This window comes from Chlamydotis macqueenii, chromosome 5, assembly GCF_036417535.1.
Source record: "Chlamydotis macqueenii isolate bChlMac1 chromosome 5, bChlMac1.mat, whole genome shotgun sequence".
Classification (NCBI taxonomy): Eukaryota; Metazoa; Chordata; class Aves; order Otidiformes; family Otididae; genus Chlamydotis; species Chlamydotis macqueenii.
In genome coordinates, this window is record NC_141560.1 from 38425262 (window position 1) to 38446784 (window position 21523).

Consider the following 21523-nt stretch of genomic DNA (forward strand, 5'->3'; position numbering starts at 1 on the left):
AAATGTGCTATGCACTTGTGTAGTTGGTGAGGAATTAACCTGAGGCTCAGTCCAGCTTCTTAAAGTTGCTGGGATTTGGGCCTGACTCATATAAACACCAGTATTAATTTATCAAAACTGTTCCTAGCTTTAGTGACCTTTGTACTTTGCTGTGGAGAAGTAGTAGTGTTACTGGATGTTCAGTGCAAAACATCCTTTTGTTAAGCAATGTTATACCCATCTATCCACCCACGTAAGGTGAGCAATGCAATGGTTTGTTCTCCCTCAGTTACAAACCTGCAGTTATGCACTCAGCAGATGATGATTAGTAGTTTTCTTGTTCTATTTTTTTTTCTTATAAGAATGCATTCAGCTAAGGAGGATTTAGTTTTCATCTCTGTGGTCAGAATGCCTAGCAAAAGAGGTGAAACACAGTTCAGGTGCTTGGTGCACCCCTGCTAGGATCCAGGAGTATTAATAGTAAAAAAAAAAAACAACACAGTGCCAAGCAAGACAGTAGTGAGGTGCCTTCCAGTTGCCCCTTGTACAGTGTTGTGCCTGGGAGAAGAAGGTTAGTACTGGGGAGCTGTAGTAATTCAATGGCAATTATCCAGTCAGATTGAAGTATGTTTTAATCTTGCATTGTGTGTGTAAGTAGAGTGTGTTGTACTTGATCCTTGCCACAACAGGCTCATCCTACTTGGGCTTTGGAAACCTTCTGCTTATCTGTGAATTTCACTCACAGAGATCAGGGCTTAACTATGTGTCTCCTGTGGTTTTATGTTCTGAGTATGTAAACATCTCACTTCTATGTCAGCACAGAAAATACCACACACTTCCATCTGTGGTATTATCTGTGACCACAGCTTGGATTTGTGTAATTTTTACACTGTTAGTAATGCTTTGTAGCTCTGTATCGGATTGGAGTTCAGGACCATGGCTCAGCTTCAGCTCAGCCAAGATATGGAAGATCAGTTTCATCCTTTGGTTATTAGGCTAATCAGTTTAGCCGGCTGATACCTCTTATTGTCTCCAAAAGAAGCCATGTTCCAACCCCTCACAACTCTCTGTGAATTTGGTAGAAGAGACAGTAAGCGGAGCTTGCTACTACTAGTGGAGCTGTGGGAAAGGGAGATGGTGAAGGTACAATGTGGTAACGCTGTGGTTGCAACAAAAAAGAGGTTCCTTAGTGTTGTGCTGCATGTTGTCAAGTTGCTAATAGCTATTCAAAGAACATAAGAGCAATTAACCCTCCTTGAAAGAGAACAGTATTTTCTCGTCTGACCTAGACAGAAGAATATGGTGCTTACAGATGATTTGGTGGGAAACTGAGTGGAGGTGCATACTGGCTTAATATTTTTTCATTTGTTTATTGAAAATTGTCTGTATGTTAAATACCTAGTATTTTGAAGAGACATTTGCAGAAATTCCAGTGCATAACTATTTCTGCCTGTCAATCTGGAAATAAGTTTCTTTACCTCTGAACAGAGTTCAGTGATGTTCAAAATGTTTGGACTTCTCATCAGTTATCTCCTTCCTGTTTATACACTTCCAGCAGTGTATGCTGGCAAAGAACCAGCTCTCTCAGGAGATGTCATAAACTTCAGTATCTCTTAGAAACAGAACCTTTGGGAGTAGAGCTCTGCCCCCTTTGCAAATAGCGCTGCAATGTTCAAAACCACTGCTCCTGTGTGTCCTCAAAGCTTGATGAATCAAGATACTGGGAATAGCTTTGCAAGCCTAGGATGTCGGTAACCTCTTAGGAAGTTGATAACTTCTGTAACTTGGCTCTCTTTCTCTTCCCTGCCTGGCGTGAACATTTGTTTTAAGATGTCTCATAAACTCTGGGATACTTCCAAGAACATGGGTTTCGAGGAGGGAGTTGATGAAATTCTTCCTGCATGTTTCTTTATATTTCAAATATAACCCAGTGCCATTGTGAGTCTAGGCTGATGCTATTGGGAAAGGGGGTCGATGATTACAATATATGTACTTAGGGTCCCACAAATTTAAAGGAATTTTTGTAACCTTTTGGGAAGCTTCGATTGATCCACTATGTGCCACTCACCTTTGAAACCTGTAAGAAGTAAATATTGGGGTTGCTGTGTCCCTTGAAATCTGCCCAGCTTTAATCGGGGCTGAAATACTGAAAAGCTCTTCTCCGTGGCTTAGTTCACGTGCCTGAAAAAGCACCAGTGTGCCAAAGTGATACCCAAACAGCAATGCTCTAGCGTGCGACTGTGCCACACAGCAGCATGCAAACACTGCTGTGGGTTAAATGCAGGCAGCACACTTGGGAGGTGTGAGCTGGAAGAAGAGCTGGGTCAGGCAGCTCCCTGCTCCCAAACCCAGTACCAAACTGTCATGGCAGAGCCACGCTCCGGGGTAATAATAAACAGTTCACGCAGGCAGCTCTTCCCATCCTTCCACACCCTCTGGCTACAAAGCGTAGCCAGGAGCGAGCTGCTCTGGACACAGGTTCTGGCAGCAGTCAGCACCCAGCCCTTTTCACCCGTGGCGTGTCAGTGGTTTATTCTGACAAAAGTGGTAAACGGGCTGCTCTGCCTGGTTCTGTGTTGCTGTGGGTATACCAGCGCCGCAGACTTGGAGTGTAAGCTTTGCTGCTGTTTGTGAGATAAAGGGTTGTGCAGAATCAGACTCTACCTTTTCTTCTGTTAGCCCCAGTTTAGAGCACGCATATGGAGGCAATTGAAGAAACCCATCATGGAGTGTGTGAAAGCTGTGTGGAATGAAAACTTAGGAATGGGTCGCTGTAGTGGAAAGCTGCATTGTCTATCCCAAGCTTTCTGAGTGCCTGTGTTGAACTGGGCTGGGCCAGATTTGCACAAGTGCTGAGCTCTGTCAGAGATGCTAGGGAAAGGGAGCTGGTCCAACAGGGAGCAGAGGTGTTTGACTTTCTCAGTTTTACAGGCACCCCCAGTCCATCATGTTACCCACTCAACCCTTGCCTGGGCTGCCTTTGGCGATCTTTAAAGCCATCTGCACTGTCTAGTAGCTCTCTCCAAGGCTAGAGGTCCTGAGATGCTCTGTTCCCTGAGGCTGCCTTGCAAAGGACAGTTCAGGTGATCTTCCAGGCAAGCTGGGATTGCCCAGAGATGCTCAGTCAGGTTGAGGTTCTGGCTGCCTAATCCAGATCTTTTTTTTTTTACTCTATTTCCCCAGCACATAAATAGTGCTGCTCTGTCACAGTGAAGGTGACATTTTAAAATACTCGTGATGCTCTTGGATGCTGTGATGACAAATGACCTAAGAAGGTGGGGAAAAAAAACAGCTGACTAATTCTGCAATCTCTTCCCTGTGTGAAGAGGACAAGTCAGGGACAACTGACTGAACATGCTTATCAGCTGCTTCTCTCCTTTTGTGCCAGGTGGCTTGTGGAGGTGAGGAGGAAACCCATCTGCAGTTCTATAGCTGTGCATCTCCTCCTGAAGCCCTTGTGTGAGGAGGCCAGGTCAGGGTTCTGTGGGTGACTGGTGCAGTGGTATTTCCAAGCCTTTGATAGCGCTACTGCAATGTAGATGAATGCTGGTTTCTTGTTGGCTGGCTGATTTTTATACATAACTCAGAAAGCTCATCAGTGTAGGTGGCACTTGACTATAGATCAGGAACCAAACAGTGAGCTGCTGCCTGGTCCAAAAGAGTTTCTGGTGCAATGGCCACACATGAGTATGGCTCTGGTGAAGGGGGGAACAGAGGGAATGAGCTCTGTTTGCTGCAGTCAGTTAGCAGAGTTACACTGTGCATGGCTATCAAGCTATTCCAGGTACCTCCTGTGGCATAAAAAGGTGTAGGGAGGTTGCCCTTTCTGCTCCTGAGTTTCGGTCACTGCTATGGCCACAGTAGCTTTTCCCCGCAGCTCTCTACCATTGCCTAGAGAGATAGGTGTTAAACTGCTGAGAATATTTCTGGCACTCAAATAGGTTCTTGCAATTTAGCAACAAACCCTTCTCCTGGGCTACAGATGAAGCAGGGCATTTGTCTGTGTGCCTGAATGTGAAATGTGGTGTGACTGTCACTTCAGCTGATCCCAGCTTGACCCGAAGTGTTGGACAGGCTTAATGTGAAAGCAAGTTTTAGCCTCATAAGGCAAAGAGTTGGTTACAAAATGGGAAATTATTGCAGAAAGGAAAAACAAATGCAGAAGAGGCAACAGTTAATACCCCTGAGGCATGGGACAGTGGCTTCTCTGAAGCTTATTTAAGAATAAATCTCCTCAAGAACAAAGTCTTCTTGAAAGGCTGCTGCTTAGGCCCCTGTTAACCTTTTCTCTCAAGAAGTAAATTGAATTGCAGTTATAAAGCTGGCAGAATTCATACCAGAGGGTTTTTGGCTTCACTAAACACTTCATCTCGGGGTTTACTGACATTTACAAGGCACTACCTATGGTGCGTTCATACATGTGATTAGGTTCAAGGGTCACTTGCACTGCAGCAGCGTAGCAAAATTTTCCACAGTGGAATGAATCTCTAAAGTTTTCTTCTTAAATCTTGCCCAAAAAACAGTTACTTGAACTTTACCCAGCTGTTTCTCGCTGTTTGTCCCACTGTAAGTGGGACACTCAAGAGGCAGAACCTGGGAATGCGTGCTCCAGAGGTTAAGGGCAGGCCTGGATCACCATGCTGTGATGGAGGATGGTTGGTTCTCCATGCCCCAAAATATCTCAAGAGGAATATTCATAGAATCATAGAATGGTTAGGGTTGGAAGGGACCTTCAAAGGTCATCTAGTCCAACCCCCCTGCAAGGACCAGGGACATCCCTGACTAGATCAAGTTGCTCAGAGCCTCATCCAGCCTGGCCTTGAACGATTCCAGGGATGGGGCCTCCACCACCTTTCTGGGCAACCTGTTCCAGTGTTCTATAACTCACATTGTAAAAATTTTTTTCCTAATTTCTAATCTAAATCTACCCCCCTCTATTTTAAAACCATTACCTCTCGTCCTATTGCAACAGGCCCTACTAAACAGCCTTTCCCCATCTTTCTTGTAGGCCCCCTTGAGGTACTGGAAGACTGCTATCAGGTCTCCCCGGAGCCTCCTCTTCTGCAGGCTGAACAGCCCCAACTCTCTCAGCCTGTCCTCATAAGAGAGGTGCTCCAGCCCTCTGATCATCTTTGTGGCCCTCCTCTGGACCTTCTCCAACTGGTCCATGTCCTTCTTATGTTGGGATCTCCAGAACTGGGCACAATACTCCAGGTGGGGTCTCACCAGGGCAGAGTAGAGGGGGAGAATCACCTCCCTCGACCTGCTGGCCACGCTCCTCTTGATGCAGCCCAGGATGCGGTTGGCCTTCTGGGCCGCAAAGGCGCATTGCCTGCTCATGTTAAGCTTCTCATCCACCAGCACTCCCAAGTCCTTCTCCTCAGGGCTGCTCTCGATCCATTCCCCGCCCAGCCTGTATTTGTGCCTGGGATTGCCATGACCCAGGTGCAGGACCTTGCACTTGGCCTGGTTGAACTTCATGAGGCTGGCACGGGCCCACCTCTCCAGCCTCTCAAGGTCCCTCTGGATGGCATCCCTCCCTTCCAGCGTGTCGACGGCACCACACAACTTGGTGTCGTCGGCGAACTTGCTGAGGGTGCACTCTATCCCACTGTCCATGTCGCCGACAAAGATGTTGAACAGGGAGGGGCCATGGGTTTTCTTTTGGGAACTTTGTGAAGCTGATGTGGATTTAAAATGAAAAAATCTTGATTTCTCCCTCTTTCAGCCAGGCAGATATGTGACATCAGCAGGGGGTGTTGGGGCTGTTCTGCAGGGTCACTGTGACCTGCCAGAGAGAGGAAATTCTAAATAAAACAAGTATCTTGTTTTTGGTGCAGTTTCCTCATTTGTAGTTTGTTGGTTTTATTTGAATGGCTACTGAAAATTCTACAAGAAAATTTCTGACATGTGCTATGTCTATAGCCATTAGTCAGGATGGGGGAGATGCAAGGAGAAATGTAAAGTGCATTTAGCACTCCAGGCTTCACATAGGTAAATAGAGGGGTTTTTAGAGATATCTTTGTAATATAACTGATTCATTTTTTTAAATAGACTGGAATATTTGGTCCTGCTGTAGCAAAGCTCTGTTGGAGGTTTATCTGAGTGGAATAGCTGAAAATTGTGTGCTGTTACAGGCTTCTGGGGTGCCTTATGAGGCAGCTCTGCACCTTGACATTATACCCAGAGAACAGTGGGGTGTTTGCATTCTTCATGCATTTCAGTAGGAGGTCTCATGCTTTTTCTGTATCAGGCTAATAGGAAAGCCTGTCTGTTAGGTTCCCTGCAGTCTTTAGTGAAACAGCTGTGGGGAAAAGATAGCACCAAGGATTTTCTGGGCGCCTCTCATGTGGAATCTCTGTTGTGACAAACTTATATGTCACTGTTCAAAAATATCACCAGTTTGATGGCTGCCAGCTAGATTGCACTACTGGGATAACAAGCAGTATTTAGCAATCACAGAAGACAGAGGTGAAACTGAGCAGTGTTCTCTGCTGTTGTGTAACAGTCTTTCTTCCTGGTTTTGGTAGTTTCTTAATTTAGTGAATGTTTCTGGGTGGAAGTCTGCCTATGTGCCGTATCTGTTGTGCAACAGATGTCTTCCTCTGAGATGTCCTCCATGATGCTTTCTCTTTTTTACAGATTGTCCCCAGCCACCACAGCCTGAGAATGGAGGCTACAAATGCCACCCTAGCCCCTGCAACAACCCTCTGACTTCAGGTAGCGTCATAGAGTATCTGTGTGTCGAAGGCTACATGCTGAAAGGAGATTATAAATACCTGACCTGCAAGAATGGAGAGTGGAACCCAGCCATGGAAGTCAGCTGCAGGCTTAGCCCAGGTGAGTGCTCCCTGACTCCAGTGGGAAAGTCAGAATTGCCCTTGCGTTGGCTTTTCAGATTATCCTTAAAAACAGAGTCAGTGTGATGCTGAAGAAGTCCATTCAGCTGCCTCTCATTGCTCCAGCAATTTCATAAATGCGTCTCACAATCACAGCTCTTTATTAAAAGCATCTCTTCTGTAACAGCCCATCAGACACAAGCTAAGAGTCCCTCATGCAAGGAGACAACCCATGGAAAGGATTATAAAGGAGGCAACTTGTTACTTATGTGGAGCCTCTTATTTTGACAGCTGTCATCCCAGAAATGGAGGAGGCCCTAACGGAAGCATTTTCCATGCTGTCTGATTTTGCCCCTGATGGATTTAGCGGTACATCTCCCTCAATGGTGTACGTAGAGCCAGCCTTCCTTGCAAACAGGTTAACTAGCTGTTGGCCTCCTGTGGCAAAGAGCTCGGTGGTGCTGCTTTTCACTGTACTGGCAGGAAAGGACATTGCTGAGAAATTATTTCTGCTTCTCTCCAAATGGAGGTGGACAGCTCCATTTGTGGGTCTCTTCCCCACTGAACAAGAATTCCTCCATCAAAGCAGGAAAGTAAAAAGGTTTGCAGGAAAATATTCATTATACAGCTCTTAGTTTGCCTATGGCTATTTGATTTGAAAAGCATGCATACTGGATAAAGAGAGAACTCCCTCTCCTCTTCAAGTTTGGCTTGTTGATAGAGTCTTACTGCTCAGTCATCCTGAGTCAGCAAGATGTACACTCTGGGATTAAGTCTCATAATCCATAAAGCAAAATGTGTTAGCTTAATCAGAAGGAAACAGAAAAGCACCTTCTTCCAGCTCTTTATGGAGCTCACTGCATATCTGATCTCTGGAACATCCTGTCCTGTCCCAAAGACACTGTCTTCTCAGTGTCTCTGTTGCAGCCACTCCAAGAGTTCCTTCCTGTGATGTATAAGGAAGGGAACTGGGAGTTTACCTGGCAGCAACTAGATCCTGAAGAGGCCTTTCAAATTCAGCATAAGCTTCCTTGCCACAGTGATCGCCTTTCCCATTGCTGTACCCGGGCTGGAGAACAAAGCTGTGCTATTTCCGATAGTGTTCCCTGGGTGAATTCTGTGGTGGCACTTGGCCTGCATCAGGGCTGAAGGGATTGTGTTGTGATGAGCAGCAATCCCTCAGATTTCTTTAGCATCCTGAAGGATCAGTGGTCTTATCAAAAATATGGGGCCTCAAAAGTCTGACCCAGGCTTTAAAACAATTGGTCAAGGTCAGAGACAGCTGAGGTTTAACTAGCAGGTCTCTTTCACAGTGCCGAGGAGGTGGGAGACTGTAGAGAGAAAAGCAGTAGGTCTTAAGATGATTGGTAGTGGATAAGATAGCACCTGCTCCATATAGAGTACATGAAATGTCAGGTGTTTTGTGTAGCTCTGAGCCTGTCAGCCTTTTGACAGTTTATTGTGTGAGTTAGTGAGCATCTTGTTGCAATATGAGACGGTGAACATGCTGGAGTGTACTCTGGGTAGTGAGCAGTTTCACAACATCATGTACTGATGCTGAAAACAGAGCACCTCTATTTGCCTACCCTCTTCCCTGTCAGCGTACTCAGTGCCCTGAGTTATGTTGAAAATACTCAACGCTATTTGCCATAGGGAAAAATGTACCAGACATTGTTTTTCCCTGGGGAGAGGTCAAGTAACTTCTGAAAAATTTCAGGAAAACAAGCTCAAAACTACTAAACCAGTAGGTTTGACCCCAACAGAAGATGTGGAAAATGCAAACTGGCTTTCCAGCTTACAGGCCTGTTTTGGGTGATTTCAGGCTGTAGGCTTAAGAACAGTGGTCCTCCAGCTTTTTTCTTCTGTTGCATGCTGGTCTTCCCCTCATGCCTACCTGCAGGTGTGTCCTGTATCCCCCTGCAGTTTGAGATGTGTGCTCCCAAAGAATGTGTTGAATATACTAAAAAGGAATTGAGGAATGAGAAATGCACCATAGTATTTGCTGATGGGGAAGGGGGGTTTTTCAGATCTCTACCAAAGACACAAATTAGGGACAGAGGCTACACACACACACTTATTTGCTCTAGGGAGGTGAAAGAACTAGTGTAGCATTCTAGGCATGATATATGGTGCTCAGCAATACCAGATTCAGGCCATTCTCTTTCCACTCTCAATTTGTTCTTTGCTTGCAAGGGACCTTTAAAAACCAAACTGGTTCCCATACAGTCACATGGCACGGCTGAGGAGGGGTAGGAAGGAGTAATGTGAACAGGGCATGTGTATTATCTAGCATGGAAAACTCAGCATCCTGAAGCAACATCTGCCTTCCCTCTCTGTTCCCTGGCATATGTGTGTGAGAGAGAAACTGAATACTTGCTGTGTCTTAAATATACCCAGCCAGGTGTCTTCCACCCCTTCCTTTGGGAGGCTGTTCTATTAGCCAAGACAAAAAACGTTATTTGGAACTTTTCCTATTGTTTGGCCTAAAATATCCTGCTTATTGTGCTAGACAATTATTGGCCTTGCTGGTGACATCAGGACATTTTTTAGCCTTTGCTCAGCCGTATCTATATATAACATGACCCTCACCACCATCTATCAGTTCCCATGGCCTGCTTGCACTGTTTTTCTGTTTGCTTTCTGTTTTTTCCAATGGACCCCTGTATGTGCATGTTTTGTTTTAGGCTCCCTTTACGGCTGATGGAGAGGTGTCAGCTTGAGTTCTGAACTGTCCTCTATATGAGATAGCTGGTGTGCCTTGAGCATATGGGAAACTTAGGCTCCTCACATGTGCACCCAAGTATAACTCCTGAGAGCAGACAACGTGGATTTTTTTCTTTCCCTATGGCAGTGATTTAAGGGAGTGGCTTATTCTACCTTTTGTTCCTCTTGGTTTTGTAGAAAAGGACTCTCCTCCATCAATTGGGGTACCCACGCTGTCCATAGTAGCCTCCACAGCAAGCTCCGTCGCCCTAATTCTGCTCTTAGTTGTGCTGTTTGTTTTGCTGCAGCCGAAGCTGAAGTCGTTCCATCATAGCAGGTAAGTGTAGCTGGGCTTTGGAGTGGCTCAGAGGCACCACTTTTCCCTGCTGTGGTAGGAGAAGCCTCCTGGCCTGGGTTTGTGGATGAGAGGAGGAAGCCAGCCATAAAACTGCTGGCAGTGAAGTCACTGTAGACTCTCTTCTGAACCACTACTCGTACTCCTTAAACAGAGTAAAGGCATGGCTGTCCAGCAGTGGGGAGGGTGAGAGATGGAGCCCTGGAGTCTCCCCTCTTCTGAAGAGGTCCAAACCACTGGAAAAGAAATTCAGTGTCAGGACTCCAACTCATGAGCCTGAGTGATTCACCCTGTGCCAATTTAAGAGCTGTCAGCTCCACCCTGCTAAAGGTTCTCACCAGCAGCGAAGGTGGCAGAGCAGGCAGTGCTGGGTGTTCCAGACTATAAAAGTGTAACAAGCTGAAATCAGCAGTGGTCAGAGCTGTTTTTTTATCCATGGGCTGTGACAGCAGGGGGCTCTGAGTCATGATCTCTGTCAGATTTAGCTATGGAGGCAGGTGAGATGGGAAGCACTGTAACTGTTTTAGCTCTTGCTGCTAAATCCATCGGGCACTGTGAATTAGAGCTCCTGTTCATGTTTATGGCAATTCACAGTAGGGCTGCAAGGCTGTGCTTGCTTGACCTTGTTAAACCACCATTCATGTTATGTAACACCTCTATAAAAATATAAATGCTCAACTTGATTTTTTCTTTTTCTTTTTTCTCCCTCCTCTCTCTTTGTTTCTTCTTTTGAGGCGAGACCAAGGTGTGTCTGGAGATCAAGTCTCTATCATGGTGGATGGTGTCCAAGTGGCCTTGCCATCCTATGAAGAAGCGGTGTACGGCAGCACGGGGAACTGCATTCCACCGTCAGACTCCCGAGTGCAGATTGTGCTCTCGGAGGGAGCTGAGCAGAATGGAGCCAGAGAGATGCAGCAGCAGGACCAAGGGGCTCGCAGTAGCTTTGAAAGAGAAGATGAAGCCCCCGGACACTCTGGACTGTGTGAAGCCAGTGGCTCTCAGCGCTCTGAAACTGTTCTTGTGCATCAGGCTGCTACCTCTTCCTGGGTAGCTGGCATGGCTAGCAGTAGACCTGTCCATAAGGAGGTCCAAGATTCAGAAAGCAGTGACATACAGAGCCTTTTATCACTCACTTCCTCAGAGGAATACACAGATGGTATGTGACGTGGGCAAGGAGCACTGAATTGAGACCCTTACAAGAGTAGGTTCTGCAGTTAACTATCTAGGGTGAAAATGGCACAGAATGCCCTTTTGTATGTCAGGTACCAGAGGAGCTTTTGAAAAGAGATGTCCTAGTCTCTGTGATGTGTCTCACAACTTAGATATGCAAGCAGTATTTAATACCTTCTGAAGTATGCAGTGCTTTCAGACTGGGAGCCTAGGACAGTCTGGAAAAACTGTTGGGGTTCTGCTTGCTCGCTCTTGTTGTCTTAGCCAAAGGATTTGCAGAGAAATGCCAGCCTCCAGCATCATAGTGCAAATGCAGTAAAATAGCTGGGTTTGTGGAAAACAAGTTGGTGGGAGTGGGAGGATATGCTTGGAATACAAACCCTTTGTGATGTTTTGGCTTCTTCATTTTTAGACTGTTTTAGTAAGCAGCTTACTAACACAGTGCATGTAGTGCCGCAGCCTTGGCATGCGAGAAGACCTAAAAGGGATGTGCTTGAACTTACTGTACCAGGCAGACGGACAAGTCTGTTAAACAGGCAGTGCATCTTGCGTTCTTCACTCCTATTCTGCCCTGAAGGGGTGGCTTTACACTGCCAGAGCTGATGTGAAGCTGCAGCTTAAGGTTTCTGCAGAGACTGCTGTGTCTTAGGCAAAAAGTGTAACTGACTTGTTGATAGCTTAGGGCAGAACTTCTCCTTTCCATGGCGTCAAGCCCTAGAGCCATAGTAATACCACCTAGAGCCCTTGCAGTAAAAACAGTTAAAGAGGATTTCCGTTAAAGGGTGGAAATGACAGCATGTCCTGAGATGGGCATTAAACCTCAAGTGAGTAAACAGCAGAAATCCAAAAGTGAAGCTTAACAAAAAAATGTCCTCAGTCTAGAAATTAGAGGATGTTGCCTATGCACTGTGTAATTTTTATCACTGCCTGGAACATGTATTGCCTCCAAAGCTTGTTGTACAGTAGCAGATTGCCCCTTGCAGCAGCTTGTGTTTGTGGCTCAATGATGAGGAAGCTGCAGCTACTGGAGGAGGTTGTATTTCTTCAAGTTGGAAGGGCAAGTGTGATCTTTGTATTTCCAGCCATCCCTGTTACAGTAAGAAACAGGTCTTGGACATTTTGAGGAACTAAAAGATTGATGAGGTCATGGGAAGGAAGGAAACTGTCATTCTTAAGGGAAGGTATTACCTTCCCCTAAACCACATTGGTGAAGCTTTACTGGGAATATACCGTATCTTGTTGTGGGACCCCCAGTTCAAGAGAGATGTGGAGAAACTGGACAGGCCCTGTGGAAGGCCTAAGATAGCCAGGGGCTTGTGGGGAGTGACTGATGGAGCTGAGCTGCGTTAATCTGGTGAAGAAGCAGCTGAGGGCAAAGCCAACAGTTTTTTTACTGCATTTACAGTGAGTTGAAAAGACTAGCCAAACTCTTCTCAGCCCACTGGTACAACATGGGGCAATGGCCACAAGCTGTAACTTGATAATTTAGATTGGACATTAGGAGAATATTTTGCACTAAGAGGGTAGTGCAGGACCAGATGGGCACCCAGAGAGGTGATGGAGTCTCTGTCCTTGGAGATTTTCAATGCTGGAGCTGGCAATGGTCCTGCTTGCAGAGGCAGGTTGGAGCAGAGTCCTCCAGAAGTCTCTTCTGCTGTGTTGCGATGACAGGAAGACCAACGTTATGGAAGTGGGAGCTTGACTTGTTTTCAACAGTAGTTTTTCTGGTGTGTGTTGAAATGCAAAAGTTTGACTACTTTTTCTTTTTTTTTCTCTCCCCACCATTCAGATATTCCCTTATTGAAGGAAGCATGAGGCCTGCTGTGTTTGTCTAGCCTTCTCCCTCTTGGATTTCTTCCTCCTCCTCTCCTCCTGCCTTTGGGACAGAAGCACTCTGTGCAGCCTTCCCCATCCTCCTAAGCTGTGCCCTGGATACCTCCAAGCAGAGACGCCCTCAGCTGAAGATCCAAAGGATGTCGCCAGGTTGCCTCCTGGATGCACCAGTGGAGTTGGTGCAGCGCTGGCTTCCCCATTCCATCTGCATCAGGGGCTCAAGGAACAGGGTGGATTTGAGCTCTACTCCCCTCTTCCCCAGCCAGATATTTGACAGCAGTCTCTGAAGAGCTGCTCTTTTCTCGTGCCTTTCTCCTCCTCACACCGGCTTGTTGCAGCTTATCAGCCTCTCTAGCCCTTCAGCTGCCCAGAGAGCAGGGGCTAAAACCGCTTGCTCACTGGGGGCAGACACAGTTTATATATACGTATATATGTTACATATAGGCTCTTCTTCCAGCATCCTCTTTGTGACAGGGCAGGACAAAACTCCTCGCTGGGACCGAAGCTGGGCTTGGGAGGGATCCCAGTTGAGGGGCAGCTTGTGATGTCTAGAAGCGCCTCAGATGAGATGGGCTGTGTGACAACTTAGTTGTGCAATAACAGTTCATTGAGAATTGCTAGGGCGCTGAAGGCTGAGAAGTCCAATGTGTAGGAATGCCCTCTGCCCCCTCCTCAAAAAGACATCTCTGAAGGAGTCCATTCCTGAAAATCACACTCGTCTCCTCCTTCCTTCTCTACCTGTGCAGCCCACTTGGTTATGCTGTGTTTCTGGAAGCTGGGACTGGGACTGTACTGCAAATAAAACAACCCTTTCAGTTTTGGTCTGGTGTCAGAGCAACTCCTGGTGTTAGATTGTAGAAGAGCCTTGGAGAATGGCCTGTGGTTAGCAGGGTCAAGAAAGCTTGGAGGATATGACTTTCAGTTAACAAACCCTTTGTTAACCATGAGGTAGCCCCATTCACTGGGGCATCAGGACTGAAACCAAATCTGTGGCCCTGCTCTTCTGAATAAGCTATGTCTCTCAAAGCTTTCTTAGTTCAGGTGGTTCTGCACTAAAGCTTAGATTCCTTTGGTCTGATCTTCAGGCAGAGGTAACACTTTTCAGATGTAATCTGGAAGTGCTTCGGCTATTTGAAATCGTCGAGAGAAAAAAATGCCCGTAGGTAATGAATGCCTAGTGCCATTGGTGCAATCCCAAATTACCCTTCCAGCCACGTTAGGAACTGTGGTACTTGAATCCCGGGTAGCTGCCATCTCAGAGCCTAAGTCTTCCTAGCTTCATCCAGCAAGAGTCTGCTCTTCTATCCTAATGGGCTTCAGCGGACCTGCAGAGACAGGCTTCGTCCTTGTGGCCGAGGGTAAGCAGCGTACGTGAAGTCTCTCATAAATACAACGCAGTTGCCTGTTGCTGTGAGGGAAGGTTGGCTACAGTGACAGCAGTGTCAGAGGACGCCTTAGCTTATCCGTAAGTTTCAAAGATTGTTTCAAGTTCTGGTAGCAGGGAAAAGAAAATCCAAAACTATGTATACCTCAGTCCCCCACAGTTGTCTACAGCAGGTCAGAATATTCTGGTTGCTGTTAACAGGACGCTCTTTTTGCAGGAAGCCATTTGTCTATGGCAGGTGATCCAGTCACAAAAGCATTGTGGCAGTTGTAAGGTTCTTCACCAGGAAGGTCTGGACACTGTTCCATGGGATTGGTTTCAGCAAGAAGAGTTGGCTTCTTAGATGCATGTACCTTGTCATGACTGTCTTGGAGTAACCAGGGAAGTGTTTGCCCTGTGAGAAGCTGCTAGCTTTTTGAGTTGAAGGAGCAAAATGTCATGGCCTTACATATCATGGGGTAATGTACAGGTTTAGGGCTGCTGTCTTTGCTGCTTTGCTTTTGGTTTATGATCCTTGCCATCCTCATCCTTGCTCCAGGAACATAGCGTCACAGCACTTGGTAAAAGTGACACAACACCTTTATGTACAAAAGCACTGTGGCTTAGCTCCACTTTCTGGAAATGGGGTTGGCCATAGTATCCAGCCATGTACCCGCTGCTCCTGTTCCTGATTAGCTGTTAAATCCCGGGACACCTGGGACAGTGCGTGCCTGTGGATGGAAGAATCCTATTTTCCCTAGCCTTGTTTTAGAGGGATGTTATTAATTTAAAAATACAGTATTTTAAATTTCCTTCCCTGTTGCTCATGTTGCCTTGCATTAACACAAGGATTTGATAAATCTGATTTGGGTGGCTTGGGTGTATTTTGTTCAGTTTGGATGGTGAAAATCCCACGTTGTTTTACAGTGGGCTGTGGCGTCGCAGCTTCAACACTGCAGAGGGCAAATGTTGTTGACGTATCTGCTATTGGAATTGTAGAAAACAAGCATGGGAACATTTGTATTTCGTTTTTTAACTTCTACCTTGGAAATGGTCTAAGCTTGAGCAAATTGTCTCATTCACTGGTTTATCAGGGCAGATGGAGGGATTGAGTGAGTCTAGTGGTAAAGGAGTGTGGAGGAAAGAGTAGGTGACTTCTTTCCTGCCACCTAACCAACTCAGAGCAGGAGGAGTTGCTTATTTTATATTTAAGGTCCCCTCTACTCAGACTGACTCTCGGCAATCAAGGTGTAAAATCAGGTACATGCTGATTGGGTTCCTGCAAGGGACAGTCCTTTAACTCAGTGTTAGCACCGGGCTGATGGGAGAATCCCATGAGGAAGCTGGAAGCTGATCCTGAGGCCTGACCTTGCCCTGGATGAGCGCCTGCTCTGCCTGCAGAACGCACGTACGATGTGGCCCTGCCTCCTCCCTCTGCTATTGTAAAGTAAGCAGCTGCCAATTTGCTAGAGAATTCAGTTTGGGTGAGGAAGAGAAGGAAGCAAGCTGCACAGAAGAGGGAGTGCTTTAATTTTGTTTCATTTATAGAAATTGTGGGAAACAGCTTTACTAAGGTGGCGGGGGGTGGGGGGGGGGAATGCAGAGGTGGAGGGAAATACGCAAGCGTAGATCTTGTGATGAGGCATAGACAGGCAGCTTCTGTTGGCTTGCTGAGGGTAAACCAGCAGCTCCCAGGCCAGTCTCTGCTGTGCTGGCTGGTGACCCCAGCTGACTGCTGCAGCGCTTGCGGAAGAGCCTGTCCCCTGCAGCAACACTTGTGGGAACAGGCCCCAAGGACCCGTGCAAGCCAGAACATGGAAAACGGTTTGGGGGCATCACATTCTTCTTGCCCGTGTCCTCAGCTTTAGAGCTTATTTTCCTATGAAATGAGGTGGAATGGCTGGGGAGGAACCTCAGAGATGTCTGCTGGACAATTTCTTTCAAGGGGGAGGGGGATCAAGGCCTCACTTTACTGATTATCAAGTGATTGTTACTCATTTGTGTTTGTTTCAAGCTAAGGCTTAAAGATCCCTCAGTTGTGAGCTCTGCTCTATCTCAGGAGCATTCATTACCTCTGAGCAAAGTGTGTGTCCTCGTTGGCTGTTGCCGTAGGTCAGCCTGGATCTCAGCATGGGGAGCACAGGGGCTCAGCCTTGCAAGGTGTAACACAGTAGATTATATTCTTTTTTTTTCTTTTTTTTTTTTTTTCTGATGGGGCCACAGCCTCCTTACACTTTTCCCACCTATGCCTGGCAAAAGAAGTCAAAGGGAGAAATTTTTTCTTATTTAACACTCCAGACATAAGCATCTCATACTCTGCCATACATGCTGGATCCTGTGATACTCAAGAACATTAAAAAGATTTAATTGGAATAATAAAAGTAGCACTTATTTTAAAGGTTTCTGTTATTTTTCAAGTCTGCTAGGTTAAAAAAAAGGGGCATTTCAGAAATTCAGAATATTACATGCAATAGAAAAACCTCCTTGTTCCCTTTCAGTTGCGTAGTTGTTTTTTTGTGGTTTGTTTTTTTTTTTTTTAAAAAAGCAACCTACTGCAGTGTTTACAGCCCAAGCATTACAGAAATGGATCAGCCTGAGAGCACCAGAAAGTGAAGCTGGCATTAATCAACAGGGAAGCGGGGCAGTCTCCTGTCAGGATCTGTATCATGAAGCTCAGCTCAGATAATTGTGTTGGAGCCTCCTGCCACCTTGAAGGGGGTCAGCAGCATTGGTGGGAGAGATGGGTTTGTCTGCTGTGGTTTAAATAGCTTGCATCTCCCCATCATGAACTACAGAAGAGGTAAAAAATTATGTTGGGAGGAGTGATGTGCTGCAGTATGTGAGCCTGTGGAGTTGTTGCTGAGTTAAAACTTCATGAGCTTGGGAGGGAGAAGAGCTTAATGCATTTGTATCCCTTTTCTTAACCACCAGGGAACTTGCTGTGTTGAAGAATGCTTACTCAGCGAGCATGCTGCTTGTTCACCCCTTGGACGTCTCCACTGAGGTTTCTCCTTAGCCTTTCAGCTCTGGTGTGGTGAATTGTTTAATGCATCTGGAGCCTTTATTTGGCCTTTTCAGCACATGGAGAAGTAAGGTGTGTTAGGAAGAAATCTGTTCCACATGTTTTGGAAGGAAACATCCTAAGATGCTCCCAGAAGTGGATGACACAGGTCAAGTGGGGCTAAGAGAGCAACAGGCTCAGCCATTGGAAATAATCTGGGATGGCCAAGTCACTTGCAGTACAGGAAAGGGAACACAAGGCAGGGGGTAAGGAAGAACTATGACTGAAAACAGAGGCATGCTGCAGGCTAATGGGCTAATGCATTCATGACCAGGTTGTAAGGAAGCTTGTGCTTTGTTTAGATGATTTAGCAGACACCAGCAGTCTTGCTGTATAAAAAATATTAATGTACAACTGGTTGGACACACTGAGATTTCCTTGCTGACCTTTTTAGAACATATTTGCAAAACCTGATTTTACTGTTCTGATAGCAATTGTTTAAAAAAATTCTGCCTTATTACTCTATCCAGATAACTAATTAAATGAATTTCACTTTCCGGTTTCTGTATATAAATGCAATAAATCCCATCCATTTTGCACATCCTGCCTCTCCCCATCCTCACCGTTCAGTCCTTACCAGGGAACTGCAGATTGAACTTGCTCTTTGTGAAAACCTTTGTTTGCAGAAGAACTTAATTAGAAAATATTTATTCTCTATGATATGCTTTGAAAGTGCAGAGAGGTTTCCTAGAGCAGGCTTCATTTTAAGGCATATTTTTATACAGGAAATAAGCCCCCTTTCAATGCTTCATCATCCCCCTCCCCCCTGTGCTCTTCCACACCAGGACAGAGCATGCCACTTTCCACACTTCTCTTCAGGGCCCTGTGTTCAGCACTGCTTCCAAACTCGATCCTCTCCAGCTGATGCACGGATATACGCGCCCACCAGAACGGGTCTACTAATGCTCTGCGAATGCTTTCCGTAAGCTCTGCTTTTGCTTCTGTCCTGGGGTGTGCAAGGACAAAGGCAACTGAGTTGTGTTGGAAAATGTTTTAGTTCCAATTCTCAAGTTTGGTTCCTTCCGAAAGAAAACAAAGCGCAGTTGGATGTGAAGCAGATGTTCTGTGATGCGGTGGGCAGACTGCTGGTAGTTGCTGATGCAAATGCAAGGGAAGCTTGATTGCTTTTGTGCATTAATCTTTTCTTTCCCGTATGTGTTTTCTTTCTATCTGAATTGCACCACTATGGAATTATTTGCAGAATGGTACTCCGTATGTATGTGGGATTTCAGAACAAAACCATAATTGATGCTGTGCAGGATGTCACTCAATTGGGTTTATTTTGCTTTATTTTACATATATATTTTCTGGTATCCTGTACATTGCAGTGGGTGTGAAGATAGTATTTTAATATTTGTACAAAGTTTAATTTAATTGTTCTATGTATATAACTGCATTTCTAAATTAAAAAAAAAGTTCTTTTGAAGTGAATCCGTAATCTCTTGTGTGGTGGGTTTTTTGGTTTTTTTTTGTTTTTGTTTTTTTTTAACTGCTTGGGCCTTATGGGCTGAAAATACAGCAGATCATTAGTGAATACATAGCAGTGGTGCAGTGCCTTCCATGCGGAGTCCCCTGATCCTAATGTGCAGGCTTGCTGCGTGAGGCTGGGCAAGGTGTTTGTTCACTTTTACTTTCTGTAGCGCTGTGTGCAGGCATAGCATCTCCTGATGTGGTGGGGAAAGACCCCTGCATGTGGTCTGGCCCCTCCTCTGCTCCCCCAGATACAACACAGTCTGTGCAGTCCAAGTTGCCTGGGAGCGAGCAGCAATGATCAGTTGGTGCCAGAGAGGAAGGATGTGATCCGGCAGGAGGACACGACAGTTACTTGACTCGGGGGCGGCAGAGATAGGAAACGTGCCCACTGGGTGTGTGCGTGAGAAAAGGCAACAGTAATAAAGGAAGGGGGGCTGACTCTGTCAGGAGACATGGGCTGGGGGAAAGCCATGGGGAGGCCTCAAGGAGCGAAGAAATTTGGGTCTGGATTTGATGTAAGGAGAGGTGATGTATTTTGGAGAGCGTTTGAAGCAACTGCTGCGTGGTTTTCTTACAGTTTCCTGCTTGTTGGGCTTGGAACCTGCATCGATGACTACGGCCCCCCTGGCTGGTAGCAGCTGCGGTGTCTCCGTCGCTGGTGGGGCCCTTGGGAACAGTGAGCCAGGGAAGGCTGGCCAAGCTGTTAGTGATGGGAAAGGGGAGGGGGGAAAAGGTTTAAAGAGATGATGTATGGCATGAGAGGACTTCAGAGCGGAAAAAGGAGTGAATATAATAAATGGCTAATTAATCTTGGAGATTAGATAAAGAGAACAGTATATATAGGAAGAGGATGTTATTTTTAGAGAGAAGATAGCCCTGATTGGCAACATACTAATCCAGAGAGGGTAGCAGGACAGCGTAGGAGGCATCGGAGAGACTTTTCAAATACGTGCGTGTAGACAGTGCAGGTCCCAGCGCAGAGGTGAGGCTGGGTGCAGGCTCCACTCTTCCCTCTTCCAGGGAGTCGCTCTGCAGCAGAGGATGGCAGAGGCAGAAACTGCAGAGGAATGGACACCTGTTGTTGGTGCTATACGCAGTCCTTTGTTGTTGTTATTGTTTGCTTTGCTTCAAAGACGTAAGGTAACATTGCTCTTTCAGGCAACTGTCCTAAGGAGAATTCACTTGTTCAAAGCAAAGTCCTGAAAGACATTCAGAGATCTGTTGTGTACTCACATATATATGGGTATTTTTTTTCCTCCCTCTGTGGAGGAACAGGCAGGTTACAGTGAAGGGAAGAGGTGACACTTGCCTTTCTCTCATTTCCATTTATTCTTTAAATTATTCCCACGCAGCAAGCTGATCTTACTGTAGTCCTGCTGCTGTGAAACTGCAGCTGTGTGGCCTGTGCCTGCCCTCCTGGAGCAGACAGCTGCCATGTGGGAGTCAGTGGCCTCCAGGAACCTCTTTTTAATTATTACTATTTTTCACTGGGCTGTAGTCTCCTGCCACAGCAATTCTGGCAGCCAGGAACATGCTTTTCTTCTTGTTTAACAGCTCTTATCTATGAAACATGTTGGAAATAATTTGTCACCTCTGGTTTGTGCCTGCAATGAGAAATGACTGCGAGCAAAGCCTGAGGGAAGTCACCCTGAGGTGGGTGGTCTGGGACATCCTCCTTCAGTCAGCCCTTTGGCTGAAGGGTGGAAAGACCAGGGCATGCAGGAACACCTCTGCTTCCAGAAAAACGGCCTCGCCATAAAGACATCGACCCCGCCGCAAAGCCGCTTTGAGAAACTTGCTCAGAAAAGGGGATAGATGGGCTCCTGCCCTCACCGGGCGTCCTGCCAGCCAGCGTGCTATACTGCCCGGCTCTGAAACAGGATGTTCTGTACATGTGGATTTTCCAGGAACACAAAGTCGTGGACACACCAGCCCCATTACAACCATGGGCTTAACTCTTTAACAGGACTGAGCGCATCTGGAGCCTTTCCTCGCTGCCCCTGGCAGCTGTGTGCAGTGATGCCACCATTGGAAAGCTTTGCAGTGGGACTGTGACATCAAATCATCCCATGGTGTACCTGTAGCTTTGCCCCTGCTGGAAGCCTCCCCTGCACTAAAAGCTCCCCCAGCCTCTGACCTGTTTCTCCTCAGCCCCGAAAGCAGAAGGCCAGCAGGCTATATGCCAACAGGCCCTGCGCTTCACAAAGCGAGTGAGTGCACGCTCCTCGCTTGCCAGGGCCATGGAGAGGGGCCCTTACGAGTGCTGGCCCTGGAGAAGAGAGCAGGGTTTGTCCAGGACATGCTGCCAGCCCCCATCCTTCATCGGCTACAGTACTTGCAAAACTGCAATGCTCTCCCCTTGCAGGGGAAGGGATGGACAAAAGCACACAATGGATTCTCTCTGTTCCCTTTGCAGGAGGATGATGCTTACCAGCAAACTCCTCACCTTGACCTTCAGTGAAACCTGGGCCAGGATGCAGCAGAGCTAAAGAGCCCCAAGGATGCCTCGGCGAAAGGTGGTTGTCCTTTTGGCAGCTCTCTCATCTGGCCCATGCTGAGCTCAGGGTGGGTCTGTGGGATGCAGGCTTTTCATCCATGAAAATAAATAGATTTTGGGGCAAGAGAGCATGGACTGGTGCTAGTACACTGGCGTCCAGGGCATAACACCCTGGTCTCCTCATCTGCTTCTCCAGGCGTGCTGCTTAGATCTCCTTGTAGCAACTTTAGGGGGTGGTGTTTGAGACCAT

General features: G+C 46.6%; 1 protein-coding gene across 5 annotated transcripts in view; it reads left to right on the plus strand.

Annotated features, from left to right (window-relative positions):
* Positions 1 to 18734, plus strand: part of SUSD6 (sushi domain containing 6) — an 88834-nt gene extending 70100 nt beyond the window's left edge. For all 5 annotated transcript variants that reach the window (XM_086748429.1, XM_086748434.1, XM_086748432.1 and 2 more), the window contains 4 exons: positions 6622 to 6819; positions 9720 to 9858; positions 10611 to 11032; positions 12836 to 18734. In XM_086748429.1, coding sequence (XP_086604555.1) covers positions 6622 to 6819; positions 9720 to 9858; positions 10611 to 11032; positions 12836 to 12861 — 785 coding nt within the window. In that variant the 3' untranslated portion in view covers positions 12862 to 18734. The remainder of the gene's footprint in view (positions 1 to 6621; positions 6820 to 9719; positions 9859 to 10610; positions 11033 to 12835) is intronic.
* Positions 18735 to 21523: the final 2789 nt, after the last annotated feature.